The sequence below is a fragment of the Phaenicophaeus curvirostris genome, chromosome 10, assembly GCF_032191515.1.
Source record: "Phaenicophaeus curvirostris isolate KB17595 chromosome 10, BPBGC_Pcur_1.0, whole genome shotgun sequence".
Lineage (NCBI taxonomy): Eukaryota > Metazoa > Chordata > Aves > Cuculiformes > Cuculidae > Phaenicophaeus > Phaenicophaeus curvirostris.
In genome coordinates, this window is record NC_091401.1 from 20,413,041 (window position 1) to 20,438,462 (window position 25,422).

A 25,422-nucleotide genomic window follows, 5' to 3' on the forward strand; every position below is an offset into this window, starting at 1 on the left:
TCAATAAATTACTGCAACTCTAAAAGAGTGTTTATTCTTTCAGGTTATTCACCCATGTCTGGAGGTTGTCTGCATATTATCTCTTGATACAAGATGGATTTATATTACAAGATAATTAAACATACAAACCAGCTGCAGCAAAACTTATCAATTAATTCTCACATAACAGACACTGTTATACTCTTCGTTCTTTTGGAGATGATGATGTCATGTATACAGTCTGATTTGTGCTGAAAAGACATGTCTTCTTCTGGAATCACCTCTGTTTGCAGCCTATTTCAAATGCAAGGTCACACAGAGCTGGAGCCAGCTACGAATTTGCAGGAGTTGACTGTTGTGAAGTTCATAATAACATTAAGACTAGTCCTTTGAAAGTAACAATATGCGTAAGATTTTTTTTTTTTTAATTTATACATGTACGTGCAAGGGCTACAGTCAGTCCCCACCTTTTGTCTCACTGCACATGATTGATAGAGATCACTCTGTCATGTTGCCTAGGTCTGATAAATCATAGAATAGTTTGGGTTGGGAGGGACCTTAAGGATCATCTAGTTCCAAACCCCCTGCCATGGGCAGGGACATCCCACTGGATCAGGGGGCTCAAAGCCCCGTCTAACTTGGCCTTGAACACCTCTAGGGATGGGGCAGCCGCAGCTTCCCTGGGCAATCTGGGCCAGGGCCGCACCACCCTCACAGTGAAAATATCCTTCCTTATGTCTAGTCTAAATCCGCCTCTCTCCAGTTTATACCCATTGGCACTTGTTCTGTCACTACAAGCCTTTGTAAAAAGTCCCTCCTCAGCTTTCTTATAGCCCCTTCAGGTACTGGAAGGTTGCTGTAAGATCTCCTCGGAGCCTTCTCTTCTCCAGGCTGAAGAGCCCCAACTCTCGCAGCCTGTCCTCATCATCTCTGTAGCCTCCTCTGGACCTGTTCCAACAGCTCCAGCTCCTTCTTACGTTGAGTGTTCCAGAACTGGACACAGTACTCCAGGTGAGGTCTCACACAAGAGAAACAGAGGGGCAGAACCCCCTCCCTCACCCTGCTGGCCGCGCTTCTTTGGATGCAGCCCAGGACACCGTTGGTTTCTGGCCTGCAAGTGCTCACTCGAGCTCATGTCGAGCTTCTCACCGACCAGCACCCCAAGCCCTTCTCTGCAGGGCCGTTCTCCGTCACATCATCCCCCATGCTGTATTGAAACCGCTGGATAACAGGCGCTTGCTCTCTCAAGGACCGGCCAGAGCCGGCCCTGCGGCTGCGAGGCCGCCCCACGCTCCCCCTACTCGCGCTCCAACATGGCGGCGCCCCCGTCACGTGCGCGGCCGCGGGGCTCCCTGCGCGCGCGCGGCGCCGCCCCCGCGCGGGAGGCGAGAAGATGGCGGAAGCGGAGTGAAGCGGCGCGAGGCGAGTGTCCCGGCGGGGGAGAGAAGGGGGGAGGGGGGAACGCGGGGGCGGGGAGCGGCGGCCGCCTCCCCTCCCGCCCCCCTGCCCGCCCCGGCGGGGGCTGCGGGGCTGAGCTCGGCTCGGCTGGGCTGGGCTCGGCTGGGCTCGTCTCGGCTGGGCTGGGCTCGGCTCGGTTAGGTTAGCCTGGGCTGGGCTAGGTTAGCCTGGGCTGGGCTCGGCTCTGTTCGGCTCTGCTGAGCTCCACAGCTTGGCTTCAGCCATCCTTCTTCTTCAGTTTTTAGTTTTTATTTTTGTTTTTTTTTTAATGAAATCCCGAGCAAGGCTGGCCTGTGCCATAGCCAGAGCAAAGGAAGGGAGAGTGGTCTTACTGCCTTCAGTCATAGGCAGAAGTACCCGTAGGGACTGGAGGAAATTTCATAGAATTATAGAATCACCAGGTTGGAAGAGACCCACTGGGTCGTCGAGTCCAACCATTCCTATCAAACACTAAACCATGTCCCTTAGCACCTCGTCCACCCGTGCCTTAAACACCTCCAGGGAATGTGACTCAACCTCTTCCCTGGGCAGCCTCTCCCAGTGCCCAATGACCCTTTCCGTGAAATATTTTTTCCTAATGTCCAGCCTAAATCTCCCCTGGCAGAGCTTGAGGCCATTCCCTCTTGTCCTGTCCTCTGTCACTTGGGAGGAGAGACCAGCACCCTCCTCTCCACAACCTCCTTTCAGGTAGTTGTAGAGAGCAATGAGGTCTCCCTTCAGCCTCCTCCAGGCTAAACAACCCCATTTCCCTCAGCCGCTCCTCATAAGACTTGTTCTCCAGCCCCTTCACCAGTTTCGTCGCTCAAATTTGCACGTGTTTTCTGTGTTTTGTGCCCTTGCAGCTGTAAGGAGAGGTCAGGACTGCGAAGAATAAACCATATATGCAAAAAAATAACACTTGTTTTCAAATAACATTCATGGTTTCAGACTGTCAGCTGTGTTTCTTGTTATCGTGATGTTTACCAAAAGTCAAGCATTCTAATACATCCATGTCCACTGTGAGGGGAGTTGAATGTTATCGGTATAGAATAGCAGGTATTTTTTACTTTGGGTATTTTCTTTGACCAAAAAAATATAAAGGGAACAAAACTTCTCAATATTTATGTTATGCACAGTGCAATTTGAAATTTTGTGGTGTTTCATACTGTTCTACTTGAATAAATATTTAATTCTTTTTCTGATTTTGAGCGTGTTTAAATGTGTAGAGGTTGTTTAAAGTCAGTTTAGTGCATTTGCTATAACTTACTTCGCATACGGAGGTCCTTTGGAGTTAAAAGTCACTCACGGGCAATGTCATTGTAAGGTCTTCATCGTACATTTAAGAAAATTAATTTTACTGTAATTTAGAAGTTTTGCCTTTTTGATTTTTTTGAGTAGTAAACAAATTCAGAGGATCACTTTCAGTTGGATCAGATTTGTTTTAGGACTAGAAGCGGTCTCTGCGTATGTAACGTTGTAAAGTAAATGAAAGCAACGTTGTAAAGGCAATCTGATTTTAAGCCTATAATGGTTTTTATGCTTTCTGTCATAAAATATCCATCTGCTAAGTTGTAATGTAGTCCTGGTTTCCTTGCTAAAACCAGCTACTTATGTATTTCCTCTTCTCACTTAGAGAGGAGAGGTTTCTAACAAGTGTTGTCTGCTGGAACGCCTTACTGTTCCCTCAGCAGCGCACGCTCTTTCTGCGCTAGTGCTGTGTCTGTGTTGTGGTGCTAAGTAGGTGATTCATGTCAGCTCCAAGTGAGGTGCTCGAGGAGGAGTGAGGATGCACCTCAGTGCCAGGCCACGCTGAACAAAAGTGTAGGAGCTCTTTCCCCTTCTTGTGCATCCATTGCCGGAACAACTTGGGCAATGACAGAATTGTCTTTGAAAGCGAGGCACTTCCAGCTAAAGGATTAACAGCTCTCATGGGGTGAACTTCTGATGGAATATCTAGTAGAGTGGGATACATTGCGTGTCTCACTAATAATACATCTAAAATATAGCTGAATGAAGGAAATTAAGTATCCAATGTTGTTTTCTAATGTTATTTAGGCTGATTTAACTGGTTGCCTAACTCTCTGATAAAACTAGCTTGACAAGTTGTAGGTGTGAATATTTTGATGTGCTTTTATAATGTCCTCTGGAGGAGACAGGACTTTTTTTCAATGTACTTTCCATTAGCATTATGTGAAATTAATGTAAAGTGGTTTTAGAAGTGGTGCTAGTTTTATTGCAGTTGAAGTGGTTAACTCCTGTATGTTAACTTGTTCTCTAATGTAGGTAGACAAGTGGCATCAATAATGCACAACATGTCTGACTTTTTAACAACAAACTGGTGTTTTTCCTTTGGTTCTAGCAGTAGGGATCGCTGCTTCTAAAGCTTTATTGCCATGAATTTTCTTTGATGGCAAAACATATTCAAGTATACAGTACAATGATGGGCGTGAGGTCCTTAGGTGACCATGTATCTATTAAAGTTTACGTACTCTGAATACTAGGGAGCTACACCATGTGCAGTTCTCTTGTGAAGCAGTTGTGTTTTGAGAGGCGAAAGCAGCAGCCTGGCAGCATTGTGTTCTGCTTTCAGCTGTCTGAACTGAAACTCCTAATTACACACCTGTTTGCAGCATCCAGTGGGCGTTTTTTTAAGCACTCAGCACTGCTGCTTTTTTCCTAGCACATTGCAGAGCTCTCAGCTATTATTTTTTTCTGAGCCCTTCTTCATTGTAAGAAGGGAACGCATCTTCTCCCCACACATTTGTTTAACAACCTTTTAAAAGCAATAAGCAGCAACTGTGCTATTTCCTGTTAATCATAAGACTAATACTGAAAAAGAAACTGAAGTAAACACCCACTATATATTGAGATATGACTAATCTCAGTATTAAAGGTATCATTTCAGGAGAGAGGTTGTACTCTGCAACAGACGGAAGTCTTGTAAGGTTGAGAAGGAATCATCAGAGATTCTTCCTTGACTGTTGCTGTCCTTATAAAAAGTAAAAGCGTTTTTCTGCACATCCTTTCTGTCTCTTTCCAAATTGAGCATAGCAGCAGTGATTTTTGCCAAATGTACAGAAGGGTTAGCCAGCAGTTTCAGTGCTATGCTGTGGGGGAGAGGAATGCAGCAGTACTCCTGTGTAGCTTGCGGGAAGTGCTGCATGTATTCCTGAATTGGTCACCAATTGCTACTTTTGATGGACCACATCTGTCAACAAATCCCATCAAGTAATAGCAACTCCTACAAGCTTACGCATTTGAAAACTGTCCGTTATTTTATCTCCGTAGAGCCTGTGTACTGGCTTTCTGTTTGTTAACCACTTTTATTTCAATTCTGCCAGGCTGGACGAACACTGCACAGCTATGGAGAATGAACCAAACACAACAACATGTTCCACATCTACAACGACCATCACTACCACCTCCACTTCCCGGACGCCGCTACCACAGATCTCTGTCTACAGCGGCTCTGACAGGCATGCTGTCCAGGTACTAGGCCGTGAGGTGTTCTTTCCTGTCCCCTACAGTGGTCTCAAGTACAAGCATTGCACGATACTTTATATGAGATTAACTTTACATTTTTAATTGCTGTCCTCATTCTCAATATCTGACTTGCAGACTTTCCAGAGATGTTGTTTACCAGAGTTAAGAATAGTGCAGGGTACAGGCTTACCTCTCAAATAAGGGAGAGGGAAATGCTATGCTAGGAAGTTCGTGGTTTTTTGCCATTCCCTCAGCGTATGGATTATTGACGTAAGACTTGACAAAATAACACAAAACAAAGCTGTTTGCTTGACCAACATTGTTTACAGGGGTCCACAGGTATTTATGTGTGTGTGTAATTGCTGCTTTGGATCCAGCCCTTTCTTGCTGTTCTTTAAGTTACATCTTGAACTCAGTACAGTCCCTTCTGTTGGGTTCAATAATTGAATACGTCTCATACTTTCCTGATCTTTCAAAGAGCAGAACATTTTGAAGGACTTGCTGAAAAGAAGCTAAGGGGCTTGGATGTTGTGTAATGAATGATGCAGTATTGTCAGCTGATTGTCAGGCTTTCCTTGAAAATGTGAACATGTTTATGTCGACTGTGTTCTGTGACTTTGTTGAGAGCAGTGATGGAGCAAGTTCAGTGTTAAATGATTGCTGTGAAAAGAATTTATTTGGTTTTATTTCCTTGTAAAGGTAAACTTCAACATCATGTCAGCATGGTGTGTACTTCGTAATTGTAATTAATTACCTACTGATTCATCACAGGTTATTCAGCAGGCCTTGCATCGTCCTCCTAGCTCAGCTGCTCAGTACCTCCAGCAGATGTACGCAGCCCAACAGCAGCATCTAATGCTGCAAACTGCTGCTTTGCAGCAGCAGCACTTAAGCAGTACCCAATTTCAGAGTCTGGCAACTGTACCACAGGTGAGAGTGAAGATTGCTAAGAAAGAATGGTGTGCAACTTCTTAGAGTAGGACTGCAGTTTGAGAGCATTGTCAAATATAACAGCTTAAGTGCCTGAGCTTAATGCCTCACAATAATTCACTGTTATATTTTAATGACTTCGTTATTTTAAATATTTAAAATTTTAAATCTTCCTCTAAACTATTTGGAGGATTTTGTCCAGTGCTGCAGATGCTACAGTAGGCGACCATTCCATGCTTTATTGCATACATTATAATGCATCATGTAAATCATCAAACAGTAATAAAATAAATATTAAAAATAGACTACGTCAGTCCTCATCCTATGATTTTCTCTGAAAGTTCATGGGGAAAGCAATGAATAGAAATGTATTTTCGTGAAATCAAATAGAAATAATGAACATCTGGGATCGTAGTGTGTTTTGCCACACATCTAGCTGCATTATAAGTAATGGCAAAACTCAATTATAACTCTTGAGTGTGGGAATGTAGGAAGTAAATGACATTTCATTTCTGAAGCACAGGTTTTAACATTAGTGAACACTGGAGGAGATCCATTTTGAAAACTCAAACAGTGGAAAGATTTCCTTTGACTTCAGTTGACCTTAGGTGGAAAATACTCTCTTTTAGAGATAGATGGTGGTTAGTGATTTTACACGTGGAAATGCAAAAATGGAGTTAAAGACTTAAGGGATATAGCTGGCTGTTGTCAGAACTGGGACTGACTCATCTATGCTGCTGGCTTTTTTTTCCTGCCTTTTCTATTAGATTGTGGTAATGTATTGATTTGTCATTGTTTTGTGACAGATTTGTGTGTGCGTATACAGTTACTGAGAGAGAGCAAGGAAAAACAGATGGGGAAAGAGAAGAAATTTTGGTATGCAGTTTGTTAGTATAGAAATCTAAATCACTGTCCCTATGTTCTTCTGGAGGGCTGGAACTGTATACTCTTACAGACAACAGATGTGTGTCCATAAATTATCATTTTAGAATATGAGGGTGTTCTTTACAGCATTTATGAAGTTTGCTTATCTTTAGAGTATTCTAATCGTAATAAAAATATGATGTGAGTTATAATAATGACAGCTTTTTAACGATATCACATTTTAAGTTCTGAATGCCAGAGGCAGTGAGCTGATGAGGTAGATCCATCATTAACACTTCAATAGACTTTACCTCTGCTCGTTTTTGTTAAAGTCTTGATCTGCAAGAATCTGAATGCCTGAAATTTGGTAGGAATTGAAGGCACCTTGCAGATAGCGTTCTGTAGTGCAGAGTGCACTTTGCTGGAAGCTAGTTCCACCAAGTAAAGTGTTTTTACTGTTAACTGAGAGAAGAGGTAATGGTAGGGAGGGATGCTTCTGATGGTTTATGCAATAATATGAACATCACTTAAATACTTTTTGATTTCAATATTTGACACGTATTCTTGCTATTTAGGCAAGCCTGTCAGGTGGGAGGCAATGTACTTCCCCTACTGGGAGTGTCACTCAGCAGTCAAGCATGTCGCAGACCTCGGTACGTAACTGAACAAAGCCCTCCATCCATTCTCAGCCTCTCTTGGTTATTATATAACTCCTTGGAAAAACAGAAAAGATTTTAGTATTTAAGTTTGTATGGTTAAAATTAGTGTTACAGAAACAGTACGGTGACTCTGTAGTAAGTGTTGGCTGCGTTGCCAGCGTCCACCAGTCATCCTGACACGTGCTGCCCGCCGCTGTTGTGCCTGGTCAGTGTTGGAGGCTTCTCCAGTCCCAGCCTGCTCTTGGTGCTCTGAGGGGCAAGTGCTTACTCCACAACACAAGTGACTGTTCAGACCACTGCAGGAGTCATTTCCTGAACTTTCATGTCTTACGTGATTTATTACTGGATTTTTCCCATTAGTTTCCTTATTTGCAGCACTAGTGTAGGTTAAAAGCATAACTGTGTATCAGTGATTAAAGAGCACCAAATCTAAAGAATTCAACTCAATGCTCACATATAAATGAAACTGATTAAATAGCACTTATTTATTTTATTATCACTTCTTATCATGCGTCTTTTATGCATTTTCAATTACTTTATCCATATCCTAGGCATGTGCTGAAGTTTTAGTTATTAGCAGCTCTATGTTCAGTTCATGCTGTATCTCTTTAAGTGGTATCTTAAGGTGTGTAATTTGCACGGTCTCATATGTACGGCTCTACAGTTGTCTTGAGTAGCGCTTAGTTAGTCCTGCAGACATCCAGCTCATTAATCATGCCCTCAAGCTGTTCATGACTTCAATGCATAGCTTCAGCGATTTAACTGTATGTTTTTTTAAGCTTTCATAGCGTTGCTTTGGCTTACAGTTGTTCAAAGTAAAATCGTTCATTCATTAAATTTAGAAGGGAAAGTCTTTAATGATGTCTGATGTTAAACTAGCAGGATAATTGGGCTGGGTTTTTTCAAGGAAACTTTTTTGAGTAAGTGATGAAAAAGAGCTGGGCACTTAATGCTGTTAGACTGGTTAGAAAAGAGAAAAGTTAAAAAAAACAAACAAACCACAACAGCTTTTGTTTGAGAAGATGCTGAAGAGCAGTTGTTGAGGAGCATTTAAGGTGAAATTTTAGAAAGTTTTAGTCTCCAGTCATTTTTGAATGTGCATCTGTAAAATGAGGAATCAAAGTTCATATATGGTGATGCAAAGAAGCATCTTGATCGGGTTGTGTAGCAGAACATATCAGTCCAGTCAGGTAATGTAAGCATTTAAGTATTAAAATGCAAGTGTTTTTTCTTAAAATATTTCAAGCTCATGCTACATATCCTGTAAATTTATATTTCTATGAGGTATATTTTCCAGACTTCATTATATCATTGTTTATACTTGTAGTTGCTTGTTATTATTTACTGTAAAATGGTTGCTTGCAGTTTAAGAATGGAACTGTGCAATCTTGCCAGAATCCAGTTTTGTGATTATGGGCACAACATATTTTTGAAATCTTTACAGTCCAGAAATTTCAGCTGTCCCTGCCACTTTTGTCAAAGGCTTTCTGGCTTTAGACCCTAGCATGAATGAATTTCCATGACAGAAGCAATATTTTTGTTTCCTTAGATTAACCTCTCCACCTCTCCTACACCTGCACAGATAATAAGCCGTTCACAGACCTCCAACACCACCAGCAGCAGTATTACCCAACAGACTATGTTGCTGGGGAGCACCTCTCCGACCCTGAGTGCAAGCCAGGCTCAGATGTATCTACGAGCTCAGATGGTAAGTTTTAATTACAGTTCTTAAGCTTGCTTTTTGGTCCATCTGTTGTGTGTCTGCCCCCAGAAAAAAACCCAAACCCGAATCTTAACAGTTTCGGGTTTTATTTTTGTTTCTATCAATTACTTATAAATATTTTTCTTTAGTTTCAGGTAGCTTGAGAATGTAATCACTAATTTGCAAATGCAAGTCTCCTGAAATGCTACAGACATCAGAAGTGAACGGATTGCTGTAGCTTAGTTCTCTGGTGAAGTTTGCTCGAGTGTTTTTAGCCCGGTCATACTGCCACTAATAAATTGATCAAACGTAGGAGAAGGTGTCTCCTGGCTGTGTAGTAGGGTGTACTGGAGTCTGTATGTCGCAGGTAGATTGTTTTCCAGTGCACTGGTACCATTCAGAATGCTGACTCTTGATTGAAGTTTTCTTGCATTTAACTAAGATTGTTGTTTGCATTATTGTCTCTAGAATTCGAGTTCAATAAATAGCTCTCGTTCTCTTTGGGTGCATGTGAAACTCATTAGATTCTTGCAGTTTCCTGTCAATGTGGCATTTCCATTTCCTAATGGGCAATTTTGAAAACACTGTTTAGTGATTTTTTTATTCTTTTTAATTTTGTACTTACTCCAGAAATAAATGGCAGTCAGGTATGTTGGAAGTTAGTAAATTCAGGGTGGTTGTATAACTCTACTGCTATGAAACCTAATTAGTATAGTAAAGTTGATATAACGATTCTGCTTGTTAAATAGCATTTTGACAGACTGGAAGATCTAAGTTCTCTTTCTGCAGCATTGTGGATATCAGGCTGCTCTCTTCACTTTTTTGGCCTTTGTTTTGCTAATTTGTAATATTGAAGGGAAAGTCCTTTTAAAATGAAAACATGCAAGACGATACACCTGTGTATATATGAGATTTTTCTGAATATGTAGAACAAATACTTACATTATTATGTTTATTTTACATTATTATCTTTTAAATTTATTTACTTGAACTACCATGACAAATTGTTCTATGAGTAACTTCATTTGAAAGTAAAAAAGAAGCTGTACATCACTACATGTAACTGCCATATCTCTCTTTAAAATTCTTGCATTTCTTTCACGTATTTTCAAAGTTTGACTCTGTTACCACATATTTTCTCTTGTTTTACAGCTTATTTTTACTCCTGCAACTACTGTGGCTGCTGTCCAGTCTGACATTCCTGTTGTCTCGTCATCATCCTCATCTTCCTGTCAGTCTGCAGCTACTCAGGTGAGCCTGTTTAAATTTATCAAAGCTTCGTCCAGTAGAATGGACCAAAACTGAGAAATAAGGAAACGTTGTGCTTAAGTTATACTAGCTTATAAAGTCTGCTAATGGGTACTGGCTGTGTAGAACCTCATTGTCTTCGGTTTACCATATCACACATTTAGAGGTGATCATGTTATAGGTAAAACTGGGATCCTGGATATGACACTTCAGGTTTTTATAAAGGGAAGCATTACATAATATTATTTTTTGCAATTTTTGCCTGGATGTTTGCTGTAGATGTTTATTTGATTTGGGTTTTGTTCATTTCCCAGGTTCAGAACTTGACATTGCGCAGTCAGAAGTTGGGTGTATTATCAAGTTCACAGAATGGCCCACCAAAGAGCAGCAGTCAAACTCAGTCATTGTCTCTGTCTAGTAAACCTGTAACAAGTTCCAAGGGTAGCCAACCTGATCCCTCAGAAAGCAATAGAAAAGGCGAGAGCCCAACCCCGGAGTGTCGGAGTACACCAGTCACACGGACATCAAGCATACATCACTTAATAACACCAGGTAGGAGGAAAATGGAGCTATAAGAAAGTTATTTTACTTTAATTTGTATGTTACAGTTCTGTCAGAGTCCAGTGGTCTCTGACTGAGTTCTTTTAGATATTCTACATGGAGGGAGTTTAGTAGTAAGTTTACTTATTTGTTGATACAGGATGTTACACATAGTTTTGATTTAGCAGAGGTACACATGTTCTTAAATCACAATACAAGCACAATATAGCATTTGCAATACACAGCTGAACCGTAATACAAACACAGTTCTTATTACTGGTCTCTCTGTATGCTCATGTCATTGCCAATCTCTGTGAAGCAATATGTGAGCTGAAACCGCCTGAAGCCTCTTGTTGTCATCAAAATGAGATAAATAAAAATAAGCATGCAATTAGTTAAGAGAGGCATTTACTTTTTATGCAGTGTATTCACATTTTAGCTTCCTTATATTGCAAAGGTAAGAGCAGTCTAGGGAATTGGTCTGAATTCTGTGGAATTTAGCTTGGCTTAATGGTAACTTTTAGAGAAGGAGTAAGATTGTGAAGCAGGCGTTCTTGAAGTATTGAGCCCTCATGCTCTTAGAACTCACTCTGTAGGGAAAAAAATCCATCTTCAGTAGCAGAATAAACAATAAGAAAGGCAGCATAAATTATTTCTTTCTCAAGTGGAAAAGGCAAAGCAAGAAGAGGTTTGCATGGAGAGGAAAATGTGTACATGTGCTTCACTTAAAGGTTATATAGTACCTCTGGAAGCTGCACTGGTTTTGGATCCATACCTTCCAGTTTGTGTGTTTGCGTTCAGGCAAATACTTTCAAAGGCTTTATTTCATAAAGAACAATTAGAATTCTGTTTAGTAACTTAAAATTGTATTATCTAAACTTTAACTTAGCAGTTATCTTGGTTGTGATGTGTTCATCTCTTCCATTCCAACCTTCCAGAGCAAAAGTTAAAGTTATTTAAAACTGCATGAAATTCTTAAATAAGAGAAGGTCGCATCAATAATAATCTTAGAACTAGCACCAAAAAGATAGTTTAGATATTTTTACGTAGAAATACATGTATGTGTGTATATATCTATAAAAAGCATGGCCATGTTTGTTCATTGCTGCATTTTGCTTTGAAGATTTGTATATTTCCCTGTTTAATTGTTCTTGTGTACTACATGCTGTCAAAAAAGGTATTTCTAAACATAGATCCGAAGGCTTGGAAAAGTGGCACTGGTCTTTAAAGTAGAAACTTCATTTTTTAAAATATTTTTATAATGGTCTCTCAACTTAAAGAAATAAACACTAATTGTTGCTTTCCTCCCCCTCACAGCTTCATATTCTCCATTGCAACCTCATTCACTAGTAAAACATCAGCAGATCCCACTTCATTCACCACCTCCAAAGATTTCCCATCATCAGCTGATACTGCAACAGCAGCAGCAAGTCCAGCCAATCGCACTTCAGACATCTTCGGGTCCGGAACCCCCTCCATCCCAGCATTGCCTACCACTCCCAAGCCATGGGCTTCCCCCAGGTCCCAGCAGCGTCCAGTCTCATTGTTCACCTATCCACATCCATCCTCCACCTCTAACGCTATCTCCTACCCCTTCCCAGCCAGCTCAGCAGTCAGTAGTGGTTTCCCCTCCGCCTTCCCACTCCCCTAGTCAGTCACCCACAATAATTATTCATCCCCAAGCACTTATTCAGTCACAGGCAAACTCCCTCGTGCCAGCAGCTCTTCAGCCAGAGCAGGCTGCTTCTCAGCAAACAGCTACCAATCCAGTTCGACCAATTGCACAGCCACTTAATCTTCCATCACATCTTCCACTTGCATCTTCCCCCGCTGTACACATAGGGTCAGTAGATCAGCCCAGCTTAGTTTCCCCAGGCCAACAGATCGTGTCTTCGACACCACACCAGCAATATTCAGCTTTGCAGTCCACGCCGATCCCGCTTGCAGCTCCTCCCCAGCTGTCAGCATCTTCAACCCAGATTCAGCCGTTGCCGTTGCAGTCTGTGCAGTCTTTACAAGTGCAGCCAGAAATTCTATCCCAGGGCCAAGTTTTGGTTCAAAACACTTTGGTTTCTGAGGAAGAACTTCCTGCTGCAGAAGCTTTAGTCCAGCTGCCATTTCAAACTCTTCCACCACCACAGACTGTTGCAGTAAATCTTCAAGTGCAGCCGTCTGTACCAATTGAAACTCCAGTGGTAAGTGGTAATATTGCAGTCCTGTATTGTTCAGCTTCTCTAAAGAGTTGTTAATCTGGCCCATTGCCTTCAGAGGGAGCAAAACCTGGTGCTAGACAGAGGATCGGAAGAAACCTATTGATTACAGAAATGAGTTCTAGGAAAACCATAGATATTTGCCTCTGATTTTTTTGGCTCTTTCTAATGGATCGTCAGTCAAGAATACCAACCAAGAAGCATGCAAGTGCAGCATTTTACCGAAAATGTTGCCTCTTAATGAAGTTGTAGCATATCTAAAGTTAAAAAAGCAAAGCTTAACATCAGAATGAATTTTGATAAACGAGCCATATGGACTGTAAGCTTTTACCTCTTTATGTTAATTTAAATACAAATTGACAATTGAAACTTTGAGTAGGAGAATCATCTCTCTACTAGGTGTGAAGGTGATTATTAAGATAATAGAGTTCTGGATGATTAGTTTTGTACTAACATTGAAAAGATCCTCTTCATAAAAGAATAGGGGTATTTTTTTACACTGTCTTGATGTTCCTAATCACTGCCATGTAATTTAGTTCAATGTTACTCTCTGACATCTGCAGTTTGTAACCTAAGTTTTCAGCTTCACTGACACTGAACTGAAATCATGTGCAGTGAAATATCAGTGAAATAAAATGATAAGCAATTAATGCTGACATTTGAGGCAGTGTTGCCAGGCTTTAATGGTAATGTGAACAAAAGAATCAATAGCTCGTGTAGGCTTTTTTCAGGCTACCAACAGGTTAAGTAAAAAGATGTGCTCTTTATAATGACCCTCAGTTTAAATTAAAAATAATCTCAACTCTCTGATATTCATGTAGAAATTGGGCAAAAGAGTAAAAGCCAGATTTGCTTTTGACAAGGTGGTGGTTTAAATCCTAATCTACTAAACTAACTGTCAGTAATTCACATAAATTTACTTCAACAGTTTCGGGGAAAAAAGCTTATAATCATTCATAACCTCTAATGCTGGATAGTCTTGGTGTACTTTTCTGAAATACTTGGTTTGATTATAGTACTGTATGAGATAGAGAACAATTTGCAGACTTGTCATTATCTTAATAGACCTAGCACTTTGCAGAAGTATTTAAATAGCTACAAATGTGTGTGTGAAAATACAGTAAACTATAAAGACATCAAAAGAGTCAAGGTCTCTGGTCTGTTTGGTAGGAGAGCTGTGCTTTTCTATATTATGCCATTTGTAACAAAATAATTTTGCCCTCAGAGACATTGTGATGTCGCCAGAGTTCATTATTTTGTATGCAGTTTGAAAACTACTTTTTTATTAGAAGCTTAGATTTTAACATTTTAACTCGTAATTTATTTTAAAAACTGTATTTATGCAACTCTCTTAAGGTATTAAGATAGAATGGAAATCTCTCTAAAGCAATAGTTTGTTGGATGCAGATTTACCAAGTGGAGAATGTATGTGAAGAAGAAATGCCTGAGGAATCAGATTGTGTCCATATGGCTAGAACACCTACGCCTCCCACTTTGTCTCCTCCAGCCATTACTCTGGGGAATGGAGACGCACTTAATTCAGAAGATCCTCTGTCAGGTGAGAACAAGTGGCAACTAAGGCAGCTGTTCTGCTTAGAAACCTCTAGTGATTATCTATGGTTATCTATGACTTTGATCTTTTTATAACTTAGTGGCATCATTTTTTAAATAAAAGAAGTTACATGAACTGTATTAGAAGTCCATGATGACATTTGAAAATACTGGTTTCTGATTTTGACTAGTGGATTTGTGCTTTGTGTAGGTAATTAATAGCCAGCTATGCTTATATTTAGTCAGTACTGAGTAAGGCAAAATGTCTATGTGAGAGCTGTTTGTTCATGGAGTAGTCTGTCCAGGAAAACCACCTTGTTTTGAAGGTAAAATCTGTAAACCATAGGTAAAGGCCAGAGCTACAGGATATGGTGGATGCAGAGGAGGGTGTGTTTATCGCCTCTTATTTCTAGAGTTCTGAGCCAACATAAGTGGTAAAAACATAAGATACTTTGGATTTTCTTTTTCAGAACATGGGGGACCACCTTCAGTGACATCATCAGTTGGTGCCTCAGTAATTAAATCTCCATCTGATCCTTCACATGCCTCTATTCCACCACCACCTCTTCTGCTTCCAGCAGCAGCAACAAGGAGCAACAGCACATCAATGCCCAATAGTATTCCTAGCCTGGAAAATAAACCTCCACAGGCTATTGTTAAACCACAGATCCTGACTCATGTTATTGAAGGCTTTGTGATTCAGGAGGGATTAGAGCCATTCCCTGTAAGTGTGAAAGTTGCTGTGAATTTTTTACTACTAATTTTTTAAACAAGCTGTTTTTAAGGATGACGTTATTTGTGGCTAGAAGCTGTTTAGATCTTGAACAATTTTGACCTTTTTTCCATGGATTGCTAACCTGTTCCTTAGAGCACGCAGTGTGCTTATACAATGTTTGTGTTGTCTTATGGATGTAATTGCAGTTCATGCTGCTGTTTGGCTTGCCAGGGTCACTGGATGAAAAGGTACCAAATGGAAAAAGACGCAGCTGAGTCGATAGGCTACGTGCGGAGACAACTAGAGAGTGCTTTTAGGTTACCATTTGCAAGAACTTTGTTTCACATTTGTCTGTCTCCTGCGTACGTCAGTTAAAGTGATACTTAATAATTTAAACCTCTGAGCTGAGTCTGTTTTAAAACTCTAAAATGTTAATATTTTGTGGTTTAAAGCCCTCGTCAGCCCCTGCTGAGCTTGGTGTGATTGGTACCTTGTCTGGTAAGAATTACTGTTGAAAATATTAAATCCACGAGGGGACAGTTTAAAACCAGTGGGCCTGCTTTGTTAACTAATTAAGTGTCTCTCTCACTTTCCTATTCCTTTATTTCTCTAGATTTAATGTGTTTCATCCTTTGTTAAATGTAATTGCAAACTCTGCAGAGCAGGAGTGAGTCTTTGTATTTGTTTGAGATGGTATTTAGAGCTTTGGCACTATGTAGTAATGATTCATTGGTAGGGAATAGAACCTGTGATTCTAGTCTCAGTTGCAACTAAGTCACAAATACTATTTTCAATTAATAATTCTTCAGTTAATCACTGCTGCTTTGCTTTTATTGCAATAGGTAAGTCGTTCATCGTTGCTGGTAGAACAGCCTGCAGAAAAGAGATTGCTAGTGGAGGGTCAAATCATGAGTGTTGTGTGTGTTGAATCAGACTTGCAGAATGCAAAACACGCAGACAACTCATCGGACACAGAGATAGAGGATATGATTGCAGAAGGTTTGTGAGTTTTTTTCTAAATATCCACTTCTTTCTTTCAGTTCTGTGTGTATTAGAGAGTCCCATCCTGTCTGTACTTCTGGACTCTTTCTCCAATCTTTATGTCATCTCTAATAGAAATTACTTTCAAATGTTTTTTCCTAGCTACACATCATAACAGCAGTTGCTGTAGATGTGCACGAGTGTCAGGAAACTATGCACTTGTCCTGTTTAGAATAGAGTGGTGGCTGGCACAACACATGAGCTAAATTGAGTTCCCCATGCATTATCCAACATAATCATCATTGTGAAGTTTTTAGAACTCAGCAGTCAACAATTCTGGATGTGTTCCACTGCAATTACTGTTCAAGCCCAAAGGTAGGCAGCCTCGCAAGTGTTGCTATATGGAAGTTATGCCATGGCCTGGTCTAGAAAAGCCAAATTATTCTTTAGCTCACATTTTTGTGTGTTATAAATTCATCTAAGATTTGAAAGTCCAGAATTTTTCAGCCACCTCTGAATTTTCTTTTCTGCAACTTGAGCAATTGCACAGGTGCTTGTTTTGGTGATCTGTTTAAATTTTCTTGGTGTAACTCTTAGTTTCATTCTCTTAAAATAGTTTTTTATCTTCTTTCATATCAGAACCATATTGAGCAGGCTAAGAAGGGACAAATACAGTAACTGGTACTGCCACAGGTCTGCAGCGGGGAAGTGGCTAGAAAAGTCCAGACAGACAGCAAGTCCTGAGCAGTAGCAAGTGTCACCATAGCTGTGCTTCAACTACTTCCCACTCCAGGCTTTGTAAATTATCACTTAATTAAAACTTAATTAAAAAGTCCAACCCCCTGATACTTTATCACAGGAACTTTCACCAGCGGCAGTTCCCGTGGTTTCTGCTTGTTGAATGCTACTGATGTACAGTGGGGAAGCTGGCTACGTCCTTTGTGAATCTCAGCAGATTAGCTCAAATTTCAGTCTTTTAGATTATCAGATTCTGATACATTATTTTTTATTGCAATAATTTGTATCTGTTGCTGCTTGTAAGTTTATTGAGTCAGATCCAAGTCAAGGATTGCAGACAAGATGAAAAGCTTTCTTTGGAAAGCATTCTGATTTCAGGAAGAGAATTTGTTAGTAGTGAAGTCAAGTAAACATGGCTGGAATTCTCGTCTAAGGCTGATTTACTCTGCTGCTCAGGCAGTGTATATCTCTGCTTAAAATTAAGAGTATGTTTGTACTTGTAGCACTGATTTTCAGTAGGAGCTAGTTTAGCTTGGAAGCACCTCACTGAAAGGAAATACTGATGGGTTCAGTCCTGCAGGTTGATGTAACATCTGGACAAAGAAGTCAGAAACTGTGTAAACAGTGCCTGAAAATGAAACATAATATAAGATTTCTTAAATTATAGCTGATTATGTGATTGCATTTACTAGCATATCTCAGTAGAGTCCAGAGCCCTTCTTCATTTTGCAATAACAGCCTAGTTTAGGCAGTAGCAGATGGCTGAAGTGCTTTGCTTTAACTGTAACTTTCTTTTGATTATGTTGTAATTAAGTTGCCTACACAGAAAAATGAAGAGTCAATTTTTTAAATATATTACACTACATTCTATTGTAAAACAAATTTGATGCCCATACCTTATTCCTCATCTCACCTGTAACAGAAAAATATTGTGTAACAGTAGACTGCAAATAGTTAGATGCTGTAGTCCTATTCCTTCTTGTATGGAGCTTATCTTTTCATAAATAGAATTCAAATTTTACTTGCTTTCACCTTTGGTTGTAGCAGTTGCTTTTTCAAAGGCAGTATTTTAAAGGGTTAATGCTTTTACAGGAGGGCTTGAATTTAGACTTTGGAATGCCCAGTTCTCTTAATGAACTCTATATGCAATTCACGGGGACTGTAACACTTCTCTTTAATTGTTTGCTATGTTTGAGGGCATACTTGCTCGTGGATGTACCAAAAAAAGCTGATTAAGTTCATTGAATAACTTAATTGAAGGTTCAGTATGGTTCAATTTGCTCAAGAGCTTTTCTGTAGAGAGTGAAATCTATGACTTCCTTAGTTTTGCATAATTTTCTGCTAATTATTTAATGAAATGTGTGGGATATTTGAATTTTTTCTGCCTGCCTGCTTGAGATGGCAAATTTGGACATAATTTTGTCATTGAAACTGACTTCTTTATGCCTCCTCACTCCTTTTTATTTCATTTTTTTTTTAGAGGGACTGGATGAAATTGAAAATGATCTTCTGAAGTGTGAATTCTGTGGAAAAATGGGTTATCCTAATAAGTTTCTCAGATCAAAAAGATTCTGCTCCACATCCTGTGCCAAAAGGTAGTCTTGTCTGGTTATTGCTTATCGTTACCTGGTTAACAGTTTTGCATGCAAATAGTATCTGATGTTGAAAAATAGAGAAACGGTGAAACATGACTGCCTTCTGCCTGAATTTGCAGAGTAAATGGGTACAAAGGGCTCTGGTAGATTATAGCATAGTTCAAGAAGACAGACAAAGGGAGTTACAGCAAAACTATGGACCTCTATCCTGAAGGTGCTGTGAATGCTGTTGGGCTTATAGTATGGTGATGGGTATCATGGAAGAGAAATCCCATTAAGTGTTACTAAGTGTTTGGAAATCAGTGCAAAGGTTCATTGGCCACGAATCGTTATATATTTTTCATATTGTCTTCTCCTTGATCTTGGGAAATGACAATGAAAGAATGCGGGACTAGGTGGACCTTCTTACAGTTTTGCATGATGCTAGGGAAAAAGCCCACTGAATTTATCTTGACATAATTAAAATGCTGCATAGACAAAAAACATTCTTAAATGTTTTTAGTAACAGTATAAAAAAATCTTTATTTGCATAGAGTAAGATAGAAATATTCATAAGCATAAATAATTTAGTGTTTTCTACAGCTTCTTCCTTGAAAATAAGTGGTGCCATTTAATGATTGAGAGGTATTTGATTTTGCGTCAAGACAAGGGACCTGAGTAAGTGGCCTTTGAGATACACCTCTCGTACATTTTTGTGACACCTGTTGACTTGATGACATTAGAGGTCTTTTCCAACCTTAATGATTCTATGATTCTGTGAGTAGCAGCATTTCTGTAGAGGACAGTGTAGTTTTATTGTTACTTGATTGAATACGGTCCAAAAAACTACTTGTGAATGACTGATTTTTTCTTACTTTAGGCACAGCCTTAGCTGCACTAAGAAATATGGGCTGTTTACATCAGACAAGACCAGCCGCTGGAATCGGAAATCAGAGAGCCAAAGTCTTAGCCGGCGCGGGCGTCGACCAAGTGGCCCTGATGGGGCATCACGAGATCATTTTCTTAGACAGGTCTGTGGAAGATTTGCTTGAAATGGTAGCATTGTTTTGGGAATTACAAATAAAATATAATACTGTAGTGTATTTGTACTACGTTTTCCAGCTTCCAATTACTTATCCATCTGCAGAAGAAGATGTGGCTTCTCATGAAGATACTGTTCCAGCTGCCATGACCACCCGGCTGCGAAGACAGAGTGAAAGAGAAAGAGAACGTGAACTTAGGGAACTAAGAATTAGGAAGATGCCAGAGAGCATTGACTTGTTACCAGTGGTGCAGGCTGACCCATCAGTATGGAGTGTTGATGAAGTTTGGGCCTTCATACATTCTTTGCCTGGTATGTGCAGTAGCCCATTCCTTTTTTTTAACTGTTAAGCTCCTTGATTTTTAGCATTGATATGATGATGAGGTAGTGTGGTTACAGCACCAGGGTACTTGTCAGTTGGTGATAGAAACTGGAATGTGATTTGTTCCTCTTACTTGTTCCTTCAGCACAAATCCCCATGTTGGTAGAGCTAGTCCCACTTCTGCTGTTGCATCTCAGCTGACAAAGATGGGAGCTGTTCCTTCAGTCTGACCTCTCTCCAAGAGTTCAGTAGAGAGATCAGACACACTTCCTCCCTTTTATATTTTCTTCTCTTCCCTCCTTACTTGCTGCTTATTCAGAAGCAAGAATGGAGTTCTCTCCCGTTATACCGTTGAAAAATTTGGAAGACCTGTCCTGATATGAGTCATGAATGGAGTTGTGGCATCTAAGAAAGCACTTTTCTAACCCAGTAATCATTATTTTTCTGTTGCCTTGTAGGTTGTCAAGATATTGCAGATGAATTTAGAGCACAAGAAATTGATGGACAAGCTCTCCTCTTGTTGAAGGAGGATCACCTTATGAGCGCAATGAATATTAAGCTTGGACCTGCATTGAAAATCTGTGCACGTATCAATTCATTGAAAGAATCCTAAGGAGGTGAACGTGAAGGTTTAAACAACAGTTTCCCCAGTTATGGAACCAACAGTAATAAGCCAACATCTTCACTGTGGCATGAGTGTTACTGTGATATTTTGTTAAATATGTGGGGTTTTCCCCACATAAAGACTTAAAATGTTCCTTTGATTATACCAGGTAGCCCTCTGTACTTCCCAGCAGTCAATAGGCTCATGGTAAAGCCTGAGTAATACTTAAGGTTGAAGTGGGCGTTCATGGGTGAACATGAAGTGAAATATGGTGTGTTAGGTTAAATATTCCTCAACATATACTTTATCTTGTAAGTTTAATAACCCAGCACCCACTCCAATCTAAACACCATTTAAATTGGGTTGCTGTATTTGGAAAGGTTTTTCCCACGTACAGCAGTTTTTGGACTGAAATGATAGAAGTGTCCACAGACCCTGTGGAAGCACTAATAACAGTAAAATGCTATGCATTTAGTTGTGCTCTCCGAGTTTCTTCTAGTCTTGAGCAAATTGTAAGGGGCAGGTTGGCAGCCTGTTTTCCTTGTGTAGGCTTAGCCTCATCTCTGCCGCTGTAGTATTTTCTTGAAGTCTGGAAATATTATAAACCATGTAGGTGTCTCATCAAAATCCTCATCGTCAGGCTACTGAAATGCAATGGCATGGCACTCTTGCCAGAGGTAACTCAAGCACATGTTACTTTACTCTTTGTATGCTGCTATGCACCGAGAGGGCATTAAGTTATTAGGTTTGTAGTTTTGCATGCTGCTAGTTATAACTAGGCCAGCAGTTCTCAAATGGCAGTTCGGAGTGGATCCTGAGAAGGTGTGAGAACACTTGCGGTTCAAGTTCCTAATTGCATAGGCATGAGGGGCTGAAAACTGCAGCCAGAACCAGCTCATGTTGAGACAAGTGTACTTGGAGGACTGGAGGTAGTGAAGGGATAGCACAGCTCAGATGCTCTTTTACTTAATACCTCGTGTAACTCATCTTTCCCTTTAGTGCATTCCTGTCGCCTCACTGGAAGCTTCCAAGCACCTTTTATTTGTTCACTGGCCAGTGTGAGCTAGGTTTGCTGTGGTCTGAGAAAGGAGCATGGTGAGCTGCCTGATGAGGTCCTTTCAGAGACTGGTGTAGGAGCAGCTGCTCCTGGAGCAGGAGCCTGGAGCAGGAGGATTGCTACTGCTAGGCAGAAATCTCTAGGGGACCACCTTGGTCCCTGTGGCAGGAGATTTTTGGCTTGGATGCTGCAGACCCTGTTGGTAGGATTTTAGTGTTTCCCTCCATCTTCCCTTGCTTGCACTCTGTGTGGAACAAATTCATGTTTCATCAGTTACTGACACTCTTGGAAGCTGCTTGGGCTCTGAGTCAGCAGTGCTTTCTCGGCCTTTGCTTCCCCATCACGTGTGTACAGACATTCATGGATGTGTTTTGTACCTTCTGTTCCCTCCCTTTTGCTGCTCCACTCCCTTTATGTACAGACCCAGACCCCCAAGCTCTTGTAAAGGGAAAGAAGGGTACATGTGCTGATAGAGTCATCATGTATATTGGAATTAAATATGTGTGTCTGCAAATAACGTATTTTGTATTTTATGCAAATTAGTGCATAATATATGATTGTGTAGGGAGATATTCAAGGAGACCCTGAAGTATGCCTGAAGAGGAACTGACCTAAAGTTTGAGAACTGCTGACCTAGATCTAAAGGAGTCAATGTGCATACACTGGCTGAAAGGAAGGTTTATGACAGGTAGATGAATATGTGTGTTATTTAACTGATGACCTTACAGAGTAAATTTGGATTACAGAAAATTCTGTGCTTAATTTTCCTTTAATTAGATTATTGCTTTGTATCTATTAACAGACTTTCTATCATTATCTTCCAGAGATCAACATTAGAATAGTTGTTTTTAATTACAAGTGTTTGGGCTCACTAATAGCAGATGTTATTAATATTTTTATTGACCACTAAAGCTCCAAGTTAGGATAACCCATTGCTGTTACGTGCTGTTATGTGGCAAGAGCCCTTATCGAAATGGCACCAAAGGCTTTAGACAATTAATTGATGTCTGGGTTTATTTTGGAGGGAAGTTGCTAAGCACTTTCTGATTTTTTTTCTATCTTCAGTCTCTGTTGTCAATAAACTTCTTGGTTCAATGTTTGGCAATGTTCATTTGAAAGATATTCAAATGACGGAGATGGTAGGTTCCAGTTTGTAGCATTTCTGTAATATACACTGTGTAGCATATCTGTAACATAATAAGTTCTAAAGGATGCATTCTGCTTTGAGCTAATTGAAGACTAAAGATATCTCAGATATTTATCCTTTGGCTTTTGTCTTAAAGTTTTATTATTTTTCTATGAAAATTTCACTGGTTGATTTTTAATCCGTCTTCTAATCATACTGTTATTTGGCAATGTAAAAAGTAGATACGCGTAAATGTGATTTGATAACGGCCGTGAAAATGTGGACTTATAATATGAGTTTTATTTAGACCTGCAGTTAATCACAGTGTTACATGCATGAGAATTTCACAGTTGTTTTAATTTTGTGTTATTAGACAGCTTTCATGAGAATTTACATGGCTAATGTTTTTGTATGGTTCTCGGATATTATCACTGACAGATGCCAGGAGCTCAGAGGAGATCTGGTTAATGCACATCTGTTCTGGCTCTCCTGGTACTTTACATGTTCTGTGGTTTTGTCAGAGCCACAGATAGTGAGTTATGCTTTAAATATTCATGAATGCAGCAACTAAGAATGTGGGCCTTATGCATATTGAAAACATGTTTTCTCCTTCGCTGATTTTGGCATTAAGCAGGAACTTAAAAGCAGACACAGCTATACTAATCTATACTGATAGAAATACACTCATATCAGAGTGTTTGCTGGTAGAGTGGTGTTGATAAAATTGGTTTCAAAAAATAAATCACACTTGTACATGAAAGTAGGCTGGAAAACTTCCAAGTCTGCTTCAGAAGGTCTTGAATTTACTTAAAGAAGCAATATAATACTTAGCATGATATTCGTCCAAAACCATTTTGCATACCCATCTCTTGATTCTGTCCCAGTCAGTGAGGTTTTCCCGGGCTTATGCTACCTTTTTCCGTGGCTTTCCCCACAAATGAAGCTAGCCCCTCTTGCCAAAGAGGAACTACTGCAGATTTTAATTGATTTTTTTTCAACACTTGCTCCCACTGGACGTATCTACAAGAAATCCTTCTCACTATCTTTCTTTACTGGTGTTCTGTATTTTGTATTCAGATAGCTGCTGTTGTGGGCTACATCTCACGATAGTGCCTGTGATGTTTCAGTTCCTGTAGAAAGGAATACAGGACTCTGTAGGATCTTAGCTCCAAAAGGAGATGTCAGATGTTTTTTTTCCCCTTCCTTTTTCCCAGCTGCTCTCCATCCTACCCTACTCCTCAGTGCAAACTGCAGCATTAGCTCAGGGCAAATCCTCTTGCAAAGCACTGGTCTGAATGTGACTGTCAAGAGTTCTTCCAATAGAATTAGAACTGTTACACTTGTCTCAGCTTCAGAGTTTATTTGGGGTTTTAAAGAAATGCACCTGGATGGTGGATTGTGTGCAGACTCCCCTGCTGAATCGGGCTCACTCAGCAACACTGCTTTGCAACCCAGAGAACTCCAACGAGGAGTCTCTGCCACCTGCCCTGATGAGAGTGTTCTGGGCGCTATAGGCGGCTGCTTCTTCAAAAACAAGTATTGCAAATGAATTGCTAACTCCTCCCAGCCAACTCATGTGGCCTCACATTTGGCACAGTTCTAAGACTTTATCACCTTGCTTACATAGATGATGAAAAATAACCATCTTGTCAAGTTAAGCTGTCAGTTGGCTTGGATCACCAGAGAATTTTTGAAGGGCTTTTACAGAGACTGCATTGTAAATCTATTCCTTTACCCATTAATTCATCATAATTTTTCCAGAAATTTAAGTTCTTGATGGAGGGTAACACCTTTGCTAAATGAGATACCTCAAATAGAAGTTTCATACACGCAAGCATTCATTTCCTTATTCTTCCTTGTGAAAGCAGTTTTTTTTTTCCGTTAGCTTCTATTTGAACAAATCACTCGTGGGAATCCAGCCTTTTGGATAGAACAGATGGAGTCCCCAAAAACTGTGGATGTGGCAGCTAGAAGAAAGAAATGGGAGGAAAATATTTGAGCAGGTTTGCAATGGCTTTTGGATCACTTCTTTATCTTGATCTTAGCTCTAGGGAGGTGTTCAAGTATAAAACAATTTCTTAACTGTAGCTTGAGTGGACCTCTTTGTAGTGACGCTGCTGGGTGTAGTGTGTCACTGCCTGGCATGCCAGTTAAAACTGACACCTATTTCAGACAGTTGTTCTCATTCTGTTATTACAATATTGATGCAGAAAATTATAGCTCAGCAGCTTAAGAAATGTCTTACACATTGCTAAATGTATGGCCCTAGGGGATCAAAGAACTGTGAGTCCAGGTTTTGTAAATAATTAAGCATCCACATAATTTAGAAGATGAGTAGTTCTGATCTGTATTGAGACTATCCATATTAGAATTAAGCATCTGTATAAAAGCTTACAGGGTTATTTTCTTACCAGTGTTGCATGGAGATTTCCTGTTAGCATTTATCTAGATAGGTAGTTGTCACTCACTAGCTGGACTTCTACTCGTCAGTTGTTCTAGGCTGCAGATAATGACCCTGCAAAAGAATCAATCTAAGATACCTTTTTAATTTTAGCCCAGATTAGTTTATTAGAGATGGAGAGAAACTAAGGTTTAGAAGTATTTTCTTTTAAATGTACTGTTTCTGTTGAATGCTGAGTGGAACAGGTAGGAACAGAGCT

General features: G+C 40.0%; 1 protein-coding gene across 1 annotated transcript; it reads left to right on the forward strand.

Annotated features, from left to right (window-relative positions):
* The first annotated feature begins 1,346 nt into the window (after positions 1 to 1,346).
* PHC3 (polyhomeotic homolog 3) lies at positions 1,347 to 23,475 on the forward strand. Its single transcript, XM_069865003.1, has 15 exons — positions 1,347 to 1,401; positions 4,758 to 4,905; positions 5,671 to 5,829; positions 7,269 to 7,346; positions 8,902 to 9,060; positions 10,207 to 10,305; positions 10,617 to 10,854; positions 12,160 to 13,037; positions 14,460 to 14,610; positions 15,074 to 15,327; positions 16,161 to 16,317; positions 18,518 to 18,632; positions 19,492 to 19,642; positions 19,734 to 19,965; positions 20,434 to 23,475. The coding sequence occupies exons 2-15, from the start codon at positions 4,780 to 4,782 to the stop codon at positions 20,586 to 20,588; spliced, it is 2,952 nt and encodes a 983-aa protein (XP_069721104.1). The 5' UTR covers positions 1,347 to 1,401; positions 4,758 to 4,779; the 3' UTR covers positions 20,589 to 23,475.
* The last annotated feature ends 1,947 nt before the right edge of the window (positions 23,476 to 25,422 follow it).

Coding starts and splice junctions, on each gene's coding strand:
- PHC3 (XM_069865003.1), top strand. CDS start 4,780: ATGGAGAATGAACCAAACACAACAACATGTTCCACATCTACAACGACC. Junction 9,061..10,206: donor TGTATCTACGAGCTCAGATG/GTAAGTTTTAAT, acceptor CTTGTTTTACAG/CTTATTTTTACTCCTGCAAC. Junction 19,643..19,733: donor GAGATCATTTTCTTAGACAG/GTCTGTGGAAGA, acceptor TACGTTTTCCAG/CTTCCAATTACTTATCCATC.